This window comes from Lygodium microphyllum, chromosome 25 (genome assembly GCF_053477565.2).
Source record: "Lygodium microphyllum isolate KBCC chromosome 25, Lygodium_microphyllum_v1.1.10, whole genome shotgun sequence".
In the NCBI taxonomy this organism is placed as follows: Eukaryota; Viridiplantae; Streptophyta; class Polypodiopsida; order Schizaeales; family Lygodiaceae; genus Lygodium; species Lygodium microphyllum.
The window spans coordinates 57,982,260-57,994,523 of record NC_141159.1 but is presented as its reverse complement, the minus strand read 5'-3'; the positions used below and the strand labels follow the sequence as shown (position 1 = coordinate 57,994,523).

General features: G+C 37.7%; 1 protein-coding gene across 1 annotated transcript; it reads left to right on the top strand.

The window, feature by feature from the left end:
• The first annotated feature begins 10,051 nt into the window (after window positions 1-10,051).
• LOC148014255 (uncharacterized) lies at window positions 10,052-10,950 on the top strand. The gene is made up of 2 exons (XM_087666891.1): window positions 10,052-10,403; window positions 10,482-10,950. Exons 1-2 carry the CDS (start codon window positions 10,178-10,180, stop codon window positions 10,724-10,726), a joined length of 471 nt encoding a protein of 156 aa, XP_087523017.1. The 5' UTR covers window positions 10,052-10,177; the 3' UTR covers window positions 10,727-10,950.
• The last annotated feature ends 1,314 nt before the right edge of the window (window positions 10,951-12,264 follow it).

Here is a 12,264-nt window from a genome sequence, read left to right as displayed (position 1 = left end):
ATGTATATCTCAAGCGACTTGGAAAAGGTTTGGCATTAAGTTGTGAAATCAACATAGAGAATTCATTTTGATTATTATACTCCCCTTCCCCCTTGGGCATGGATTGGGCACTTGGTCATGAATTCAACTAGATAGTGTCCTAATGGGCTAGGTATAAATAACCAAAGTGATGGGTATTTGGTCATGTACTTGGCTAAATAATGTCGTGACACATAATTTTTTTTATATTTCCTAATGTGATGGGCATTTAACAATGTATTCAGCTACAAAATATATTTATGTATTGATTATTTGATAATGCTTGATGGGGTGGGCATTTAGGTCATGCATTTGACCTAAACATGTCCTGACCCATAAGTTGTTTTATTTCAAATGTTGCAATATTTTGTGTTTTTAAACTCAATAATGAACATATACAATTGTAATTTTTTATTAAAGAATATATATACCTCTAAAAAAACATAATTTGATATCATATAGTTGCGTTTATAATATGACATTATATGTAATCGTTAACCAACTTAAAATTGTTTCATACAATTGTGCATCAAAATAATTTTTATTGTGTTGTTCATATTAAGAAACAAATTAGAAATCTCTCTCTCTCTCTCTCTCTCTCTCTCTCTCTCTCTCTCTCTCTCTCTCTCTCTCTCTCTCTCTCTCTCTCTCTCTCTCTCTCTCTCTCTCTCTCTCATTTTGAATGTGAATAGAAAAATGACTTAATGCATCCAACAAAAACTACACAAGCACTTCATTCATTCTTTTTCTCCCCCGTCACACACACACACACACACACACACACATTTTGAATGTGAATAGCAAAACGACTTAATGCATCCAACACAAACTACACAAACACTTCATCCTTTCTTTTTCTCCCCCTCCCTCTCTCTGGAAAGGTCCCATGGGTCATAATTTGGCCTTCTGTGGTGGACGATAATAAACAACTCTACTCTACTCTACTCTACTCTACTCTACTCTACTCTACTCTACTCTACTCTACTCTACTCTACTCTACTCTACTCTACTCTACTCTACTCTACTCTACTCTACTCTACTCTACTCTACTCTACTCTACTCTACTCTACTCTACTCTACTCTACTCTACTCTACTCTACTCTACTCTACTCTACTCTACTCTACTCTACTCTACTCTACTCTCTGTCTCTGTCTCTGTCTCTCTCTCTCTCATCTTTGAATGTGAATATCAATGACTTAATGCAACCCGAAACCAATACCAATAGAATGAGCACTTAATGCAACCCTAAACCAATACCAATAGAATGAGCACTTAATGTTATGCAAATTCTAATGACCTTTTAGATGTTGTGCAACTGGGTGATTTTAATAAAAAATAGGAATATGGCTCTCTCTCTCTCTCTCTCTCTCTCTCTCTCTCTCTCTTAATTATTGACTTAATATAAAATGAGTTAATGTATTTTATGTGACTTTTTCAAAACATGTTATATTGTTTGGTTGTAAATTTTCATTAAAAATTATAAGAATTCTTTTCATGAGATCACTATGAAGTTTCTTTGAGTAGCGTTTCTTTGGTTAGTGTTTGTCACTATAATAAAACATGTGTTTATTTTACTATAGAACATTTAAAATTTTATTTTCATTCATTTTTCTTCTCAATCTTGAATTGTGTATGTGAGTTTTCAACATTTAATACATACAATCCTATATTACAAGAAATTCAGTTGTAGTTTGTAGATTTAGGTTTCGCAAGTACACTTAAATACTTGTTTTCATTTACTGTGAAACAAGCCAAAGTTAGCAAAGATAGCACTCCATGTTGCAAAAGTGTTGTGAATTTTCTTGGTGCAAGCCATATTGTCATGCACAAATGAGCAGATCGCATTGATCAATACCAACAAGATCACCCTTGCAAACTTTTGTAATGGGCCATGTGAGGCCATGCACATGCTACTACAATAATAAGGCTTAAGGTATTTGGTTGTTTTACTGATGTAATGTGGAATGCTGAGAGGAACCTACATCCGTGTCACACGCTACTGGGGAATATACCAAAGATCTTATAGGATCTCAAGGAGTTAGCACCATCATCAACTATGAGCCCCCTTTGGTCATTTTATTTCCTTTATTTAATGGTGGCACATTAAAAGTTATACTTATGTAGGCCCCCTTCAAAAAATGTTTTTCCTCATCAACATCTTCAAGTATAATCATGTTGTATATTTTAGCCTTAGCACTCTTGTAGGTGAATTTTGATACATGTTTAGTTGTATACTTTTCACCATACTTAAAGCATAGACCCTTCTCTTTTTGCTTTTTAAAGAAATCCATAGGTATAAACTTCCCACCATTAAATTTAGGCTTAAATTCATGGTTGACTATTGGCTTTAAAGTACTTTGTTTCCTTGAATGTGGGATATGTGGGGACATTGGGGATGCCAAATAAAGTGCTAGATCACCCAAAATTGCCACCAAAGTTTCCCTATTTTATTTATAGTCCTTTTCTATCCAAAAGCACTTACGAGCACACCTCTTAGCTAATTCAATAGCTTGGACTAGTGTGGCTACATTCTTGGCCATGACATTAGTTGATAGACTAGGCTCCAAACCATAGATTTATTCGTTACTCACACTCTCCACATGATAGTAAGATTCAAGAATTGGTTGGTATACTCTCTAACAATTAGGCTTCTTTAGTCTAGCTAATACCACCTCCTGGCCAATTTCTCTTTCTCTATGGGGGACACAAATACTTGAGCCACTGCTCTGCTTTGAAATCCTTCCAACTGTCAACTTGTTGGTTCTCTCTTTTAATGTACCTTCACCATATATGGGAAAATCTCTCAAGGTGAATCATAGAAAAATGGACCTTTTGATCATCAGACCTAGAGAACATATCAAAGTAAGACTCTCATTTGGATGTCCACTCTTCCAAATCTAATGGGTAAGATGAATGACCACTATGTTTAGTCAACACTATCTTGTCATGCAGTTCTCTTTCTAGACAAATTTGTTACCCATTTGAAGATTGAGTATGTGTATCCATGTAATTACCAATGGGAGCTGAAAGATTAGAAGCACTCCTGTGATAGTTTGTTTGGAATCTCCCTGAAGGTATAGGTGGGTGATTGCTAGCTCTTGGAGGATTAGACACATGAATATTCAAAATTGGCTCATCAGTCCTAAAAGATGTCTCCCCTATCTCATAAGTAGTGTATGGTATGCCTTACTTTCCACCAATGATACCAGGTTGTGGATTAGGATTAGAAGACTAAAATGTTTGCTTATCCCTACTTTCCTTACTTGACATGTGTGATGCCACAAGAATAGATATTTGAGCAATGAGCTTATCCAAAGATTCTTTAGTGGAAGAAGCAAATTTCACTAAAGAGTTTTTGGTGGAATGGACCATCTGCTACATCACTTCTTTGGTTTGAGCGTTGGACTAAACCATTTTCTCAACCACGTGATCCAACTTGGAAACAAGATCCATGTGTTTGATGGAATGTCTAGTCTCATGGTTACAAATTGTGGCACTCAAAGTACTATAGGCCCCATATTCTTGTGATTTATCATTCTCATGATGTGGCTCAAGTATTACATCCCTTTTTTTATTTGTTGCTAGAAATCCTCATTTTTAAAATTCTTCCTTGTCTTTCTTACCATTTTTGTTCACCATCAAAGTGGAGTCCAAATAGACCCATGTCGCAAAAGTGGCTATAACTCCTGACCACAATATCCAAATGAGGAATTTTTTAATTCAAATTGAAGCTAACAAATAGCTCTTCAAAATGAGATACCAAATATCACTTAACAATGAGATCAAAATATTTGGATAATATTTTTTTTCTACAGTACAAAACTGTCCAACACCCTATAGACTCACTATTTTGGTACTCCCACTACTTACTCGTAGGTCCAAAGTAAGGTCTCAAAACCGTGTAGCGCCCTTGACAAGACCTACAAGTATTGAGTACCACCTGAAATGACATGTAATATCCCTTTTTGAGCTTTAAAATAATATGCAACATCTATAAGTAGGTAATACGCTTAAAGTGATTTCTATATTGTAATAATCTTTAAGCAACATGTATAAGATCTAGAATAGTCTATAGCACCTACTACTAATGAATGAAAATCATCCCTAATAAATCTCCAAGTTTCCTATTTCACCTGCAAGGGCTTGTACCCTACTCTTAAAGGCTAAAAGGACTTGTAATCCATGTAATCTGATCAATGAGTACCCTGCTTTGATGCTCTTCATCGAATATTTTCAAATATTCAATAGCTTTACTTGTGGTACTTGTGTAAGGGATAAAATAGCAAGACATGCTTCAAATCATTGGGAGGTGGAAAAAGTTTCCCATGGTTAGTTGGTTGCACCCCTTCAGGATCTTCCATTGTGAGACAGAGTCATCTCTCTTTTGTCCCACTATCTCCCTTGGCATCCACCTTTTTCCTTAATGGAAATATATATGGCAAGAGCATACTTCTCTATGGAAATAGGAATGAAACACATTTTCAAAATTGAGCTTTTAGTCTTTAATGAGATGCATGGATTGATCGATAGAAGAAGATTAAAAATGGAGAATGGGATAAAGGTCTTATTGTTGTGAATCAATGACTCATTGATTGCAATGCTTACCCCCAGGGGGTCCACCTATAAGAAATCATCTATATAACATGTGTTCAAAGGATATTAAGAAATACCCTTTCTTTACATGCTATAAGGCCTCAAAATGACCCCTTTTACTTTACTAAACTTACAATTTTTTTTCAATTTGTAATATAAAAACCCCTTTTGTAAATATAATCCTATAAATTTTACTAAATATAATACCCTTTCTTTTGAACTCACATGGTATCTTACATGTTCTATAAGGTGGACTCCTCGAGTGCTTACCCTTTAAAATTTTTTCTTGGGCATAATAAGATAAAATGCACAATTAGGGTTATCCATAAAAGCATGAATGAATGGAGCTATGATTACAATGGGAATGAAATCAAATTTGAAAATTGATCTAAAAGCTCTAATCAATCTAAAGATGTATTAATCTTTTATCTATGGTTCATTGGAAGCCTAAATAAACCATAGTCTACCATCAACAATTGGATAAGGTTGAGAAATTGGATAACTAGATATTTTAGAGATTAAAAGGAAATGAACTACTTCTTTAAATATCAAATAAGATAAATGATTCCAAGAGAATCAAGCCTTAGCCATTGAGTAGAAGGGAATCTCCCATTCAATCCATAATGCTCCATAGCCAATAATCTCCATGAATTAGCCTATCCAACACTTGTGGATCATTAAAGCCTTGAAGAAGAAGTTCCTTCCATCCTTTTGAATGTTCAAAGATAAGAAATTCGAGCTTTATGCACGAAAGCCCAAAAATATTGCTCCAAAATGCTTACAATGATCAAATCCCCTTAAATATTTACAATCTTTATGCCAATGTTGGAACATAGTGGTTGAAGGAGAGCCTTGAAGGTTGGAAAGTACCAAATCTTGAAGAAAATGCAAGCTCCAAGTATAAAGTTATGGCTATCGGCTTGTATTAAGGTTTCTAATGAAAAGGATGAAGATTAGAGATCAAATCTTGCCAAATCTTGGTGAGAAGGTTGGGAACTAAGTGTTTGATGAATTCTTGAAGCACAACTGAGAGATCAGAGGTTGCCATGGATAGTAGAAGTAGAGAAAAAAAATCAGCCCAACTCATTGTGGAAAATCCGGGGTTTCTCGCTGGTTCCCTGAGCAATGTCATTGATCACTGGTTGATGTAATCCTCATTAAGAGATGAAGAATCTTTTCCACAAGGTCAAAGGGTGAGTTGTGGCTTCAAGAGAGTAGGAGGTGAAGATCTTTCATTTTCCACCATGAAAGCTTGGAAAGAGCTTGAAGGAAAAAGAGAGAGAAAACCTCTTTCAACAAACTAAGTGAAGTTCTAGCCTTGATCAACTTCTATGACCCCTTATTTAACTAAAATACTTCTAGAATGGTTTGTTTCTTGGTGAGAACCTACTATCTTGTCCATTCTGCCTCTAACTTGGCCTTCATATCTTAGGCATAGCTACGACTAGGTTGGTCTTTGTACTTGAAAGCTCCCTGGTCTCTACACCAAGCCCTCGACTAGGCCACTTCAAGAGTTGTATAACCTATCCTTGAGTAACTAGGATTTAGCTTATCTGAGAAAAAAATCTATGGTTATATTGTGACAAAAAGGATCAAGACCAATGCTTTGATATCACTTGTCAAGAGGTCTAGGACTTAGAGGTAAGAGAAGAGAGCATGGAAGAGAAAGAAAAGAGGAGAGAAAATGAATGACCAAGAGAGAAATACTAGAAAGATAAAAGAGAGGTGAGAGAAGCCATGAAAGCTGTGAGAGAGAAGTAAGATGAAGAGATTGTAATTTGTATTAATGAATTGGTGAATATTTACAAGTCTCAGCACCTTATATACTTATGCTAGTGTGACGTAATATTATTTAATAAGTCAGACTAAAATAATATCTCTTCCTAGCTTCTTACAAAAAGAGAGGTGAAGCTTCAAAGCTAAACCATTGTTGCTTCATGTTGTTCCAGCTCGACAAATGCTTCTTGGGACTAAGTTATTTGATGGGCAAGATGCTTCTTAATATCTACATCTATTATCTTTAGATTAATCTAAATCTCCATGTCCATGTCCATTGCAATGGTGTGACTCTCACTCTCAAAATACTTGATCCATCATAGATTGGTGCCTCTATCTGAAAATCATCACAGTTCTACATCCCTAGGGGCACACCCTCCTCATTGTCACTTTTCCTAACAACCCTTAAGATGGTATCATTGTAATATATATATATATATATATATATATATAAAAACTTCTTAGCCCTAATTCCAAGGTTTTTTTTTGAATAGTAGTATGCACATATTTATATGTGCTCCAATTTCTCTTTGAATTGGAGTTGCTAGTGCATTGTACTAGTACGTGCACTATGAGGGGTCTCAAATGTGAAGCATTAAATAAGACTTCTATTACTGCACCTATCCTGTGTGCCCCAAATTGAATGATAATATTCCATGTGCATAATGATATGTCTAAGATTGCAATTGGAGCTTTATTATGTCAACCACATGAGCATAACATGGACTTCTTGGTGAGTTTTACTAGCATACAACTCACAGATATGTGGAAATGGATTACTCAACTACCGAGAGAGAAGGATTGGGAATGGTGTATGTAAGTAAAATTTGTAGCATTATTTATTAGCCACCTCGTTCACCTTCTTTGTAGATATCTAGATGCTATTGTACTGGAGTTAGAATTTTTTGTGGTCATGTGGAAAGGCAAGCAACATTGCATAATGAGTTACATGTCTCATTTAACAAGTGTTAAAAAGAAATTGGCATTGATGAAAATCTTCATGATGCCCATTTGTTTTGTGTTCAATATGAATCTCAACTCTTTAAAGTTGACTTGACACCTTATTGGATAGATGCAATTTTTTGGAGGTTTTTCTTATTCTCTCTGTTTGTCTCTCTATTGTTTTTCTCTCTCCCTCTCTATTGCCTTGTCTTTCTCGTATGTATTGATGATAATGACGAATCATTGATGATGATGGGGTCAAGACAGCTTGGCAACTTGCCATATCTCCCCCTTAGGGAGTGCCACCTCCTCATTTATTCCACTGTCATGGGTGTATGAGGGTGACAACTTGGCCAAATGATTGCATGGAGTGGAAAGAGATGATTGCTACTAGAGGTCTATGCATGAGCAAGAGTATGGTGGCTAATTTAGGTGATGGTGACAATCTCAAGGCGTTCCTAGTGGCTCCTCTTCGATGGCTCACCATCTTTTAGATGGCCCATGATGAGGGCTTAGCCACAAGGATGTGGTCATGATGACCTTTTCTTCATGTAGGTCACATGGTCCTAGTTGGGGGAGAAAGGGTTTGTTCATGTGAAATTTATATCTTCTCCATGTGTCAACTCACATGAGTCTAAGTTGAGAATCTCAAACCTCTTAAAATTTTCAATTTTTTCACAAATTTCCTTGAATTATGTGAAGATGCTTAGTTAAGAATCGAAAATTTCGTTAGTTGAAGAGAGAATTCATGAGCATTGTGGCCTACAATTCTCTCAAACTTATAATTGGTTTAAGGAATTAATTACACTTGATGAGATTAAAATATTAACTTCTCCTAGCTAATGATAGAGTTAGAATTTTCCAAGAGTAACTCAAGATAAACTTTTGAGGTATAATGTAGTTTGCCTTGAGGTATTATAAGTGAATGTGGGGTACAATACAATTGAAGAGGTACATCTTGCTAGGTATCCAAGTAGCTACAAGGTCTAAATGGTATAACAAGAGTAGGAAAGATATGCCTCCTTCTAAAGGCATTTCATGTACAGATAGCTTGGAATAGCTTTTTTCCACTATCCAAGTTGAAATCTTGGAAGAGAAGGATTAGAATACATGGAAAGCACCATTTCTGCCTGACTAGACCTATGTTTATGGTAGGCCTTAATGCTAAAGCTCCCTACAAAGGACAAGATCTCCAAGAAGATTTCTATTTCACGTATTTATCCCCTCTACAAAAGACAAGAGGAGTCGGTAATGCACCTTTTTTGTGATTGCATCCAAGTCAAGCCACTTTGGTGGAGGTCTATTTGAAACTGCTTGCAAGGAGTAGGTTTTTAAAACAATTTGCCCTTCAAAGTTAAACCATTTTTTATGACCAATGCCAAAGGTGGTCAATTTCATCATGAGGGTGTTGACCTTAAGGTTCATATGGAGCTTTAGGAATTAGCTAGGTCCGTTTGGAGGAATGAGGTATATAGTTGTGATGTATGAGAGACTTTGGGAAAAAGCCCACAATGCTTAAGATTTAGGGCAATAAGTCAAGTACTTTGGCACGCCTCTAGCCATGATGCTCTTTAAGTGTTGTAATAACCTTACATTCCATTATCAATAGAACATGGGTATCAGAGCCCATTCACACCAAGTCTATCAGTGTGAAGGGTGTACTAACCTCACTCGTAGTGTGGCCGCACTGTCTGGACGTCTATCACTCAAATAAACCAAGCCATGAGATTTTTGTGAAACCACCATTTGCTTGTTGGTTCATTGCTATGGTTGCATTGAAGTCGCCCACGAGTAGAAAACCTTAGTACTGCTCATTGTGAGATAAAACCCTCGTTTTTGAGAGTATGTGTAAGGTCTTCCAAGGGTGAGGGAGACCCTGCTCTTGTTGACCCTGCTTGGTGCGAAGGATGGCTAGTGGGAGGGGAGGGGTTCACTGACTCCCCCGGTGTGACCGGATAAAAAACGGTGGCCTCTTGTCGTAGGAAAAACGTTGATACCTCCTTACTTTAAAGGGTGGTAATATATAGAATAGTGTTGGAGAGTCGGGACTACTTGTCCAAAGGACGGGCAAAGTTCCCAAGCACACAAAGAAAGTTCGCCTTAAGAACAGGTATGGTTGGAACTCGTAGAAGCATGTTGGGAGGATTCGAGTGGTTGCCCGTTGGTTGGAGGACATGATGCTTTAAAGTAGACTTGTGGTGTCACTGTTCACTGTTAGATACTGTCTGGCAGTGTCTGACTTTTACCGAATCAACCGATTTAATAGTGTAAGTGCGTGTATCTGAAGGCGGCTGCAGGAAACACGCGTGATGGAGATCGAGACGAGAGAGAGAGAGAGAGAGAGAGAGAGAGAGAGCGCGCGATACGCACACACACGCACTAGAGTGTGTCAGTGTGTATGACTCTGTTTTCTCACTGTCTTGTCCGAAGCTCAAGATCTGACGAACAGGAGAAGAGGGTCGACACGAGCATAATTCGTACAGTCGGGAAATGAACGCCTCTTTTCATTTCCCCACACTATAATAATATCCATGATATGATATGTGGAAAGCACACCACAGTAGTGATTGATTGATCGTTGCTACATGATGATGAGTCTCTGCAACTCAGGCCGGACAATAAAATTCTCTCGCCATTCACATGATTGAAAACTGTACGTCGCTAGGTTAATATTCGATGCAAGTACTGCAAGGCTTAGGCTCTCTCTCTCTCTCTCTCTCTCTCTCTCTCTCTCTCTTTCTCTCTCTCTCGTCTGCACAGTGCGCTCACAGATTTTGCTCGAGGGCATCTTGTGTTCATTACGGGGCATCCAGGCTCCAACCTACCATCCCCCCTTGACCTACCCAGATGGGTTTCCCTATCCCGTACGCAGGGACCTTCCCTAGGCTAATCTTGACAGTGGTCATGGCTGTGGCGTCTCTGAAGCAGCTATGGCTGTCGCTCTACGAGTCGATCACCTTGGAGCCGATGATTATAAGCGAGGATGATGGGATGATATCTACCGATGCGATGGTCCATTCAGACGACGTCACAGCTGATATGACAGATGATGATCTTGATACTGATTACGAAGGTAAATTAAGAGATGAATTATCGCTTGTATCCGCTGCAGCGTCAGCTCAGTATACTGCTGATAACGATTGTATTGCAGCACTGATCCGGTCATCGCTGAAGATAATAAAGACTGCGCCTCGGGATGATGATGCTTCGCAGCAGGACTGTGCGGTCTGTCTGTGCGGATTCATAAGTGGCGACAAAGCTTGCCTGCTACCACGTTGCTGCCACGTGTTCCATCTTGATTGCATCGCTGGATGGCTCCGCCACAAGCAAAGGACTACATGCCCTCTCTGCAGAGCCCTTGTTATCTCTAATACTCGACGAGTATCAATGTCCTGAGAATAATGCTGAATCGGTACTTTCATCATTGATTTTTCAAGGCTTTTTAAAGGGTATTGGAATGGTCAGGATGAACCCTCGAGTAGACCAGTTGTAACTTGCCTAAGTTAACTAGAACCATAATAGTTAAGTAGAACCATTATAGTAATCCTCCTCTTTCTCCACTTTTGTATTTGTATTTTTCACAAATTGCATGTTTTCATTTTCAAAAGGTGCAAGAAGTATAATGTGAATTTTCCAAAACAACCATGACATTATGGATTGGTTTTGTCTCTACTTTCATGCATTTAACATTACATATCAAATCCAACTTTGAGCATAGCCCCAGGCAAATATCTTAGAACTTGGCCAAGCATCAATCTTCCAAAAATCTATTGGGAATTTCTAGAACACTAAAAGCATGCATTCTAATAACTAATAGCAAAGAGCCAACATCCCTAGACAAAATACCAATGTCCCCTAAAATGAATTTGTTAGTAGAAACTTTTACACTTGGTAATCTCATATGATATGTTGAGTCTAAAATCTATTTACACCAAAGGGCATTAGAAAATATCCCTTCTCATGATCAGAGTGCAATAAGCAAAGCACATGTTAACAATCTCCATCTAAATATCTTGGACTTATTTCTAACAAATGTCTCCCAGATAACTTGAATATGGAATATCGTTAGATCTTTTGAATATTCATTTTTCCTCAACATTTGAAACATGATGCAACAATGCAATAACAACTTTTAAAGAGCATCAATTCCAAGTTTAAGAGGACCTTTTCCTATTTTTCTTTTGAATTCTCCTCGGGGAGTCCACCTTATAAAACATGTAAGATACATTACAAAAGGGGTTTTTAAAATTACAATTTGAAAAAAATGAGTAAGTTTACTAAAGTAAAAGGGGTCATTTTAAGGCCCTATAGCATAGAGTATTTCTTAATATCCTTTATGAGAATGTCATTGGAAAGCTAGGCGACAGGTGCTCAAATACTTGAAGTGAACTCTTAATTGTGGTATCATATGCACTTTTAGAAGTGCTCTTATGGAAAAGTGTGACTCAATTGGGTAGGTGACAGTGATTCCAAGAAATTCATTTTTTGATATTGTTCCTATTCAAGTTTAAGAATATTCTCTTGGATCAATAAAAAGCAACCAACTATGGCATTATGTTCTACCGAAGCAGAGTACAAGGCAACTTGTTTTGTTGCTCATAGCCATGTGTGATCATGGATATTGGTTGGATCCTGACTTGTATGTTAGACGAGGTCTATGTGACCTAATGGAAAAAAAGTGACCTTTGTGGATCTAGCCTTTGGGTTAGATAGAGTAGTTATACTGGTAGCAACTTGAGGCATAATGCATCGAGTTGTGAGGTCTGGGAGTTATTAGAGATCGTTATTTTGGGATCCAAGGGTCGCTTCTGTGGCCCCTGGAGGCTAGGGGGACTTAAGGGGACCGACAACCCCCTAGATGGAGATCTAGAAGCAACACCCTCAGCCTGATGGGCTGACTAGACTACCTTCATAGGCTATAAAAGGAAGACCCT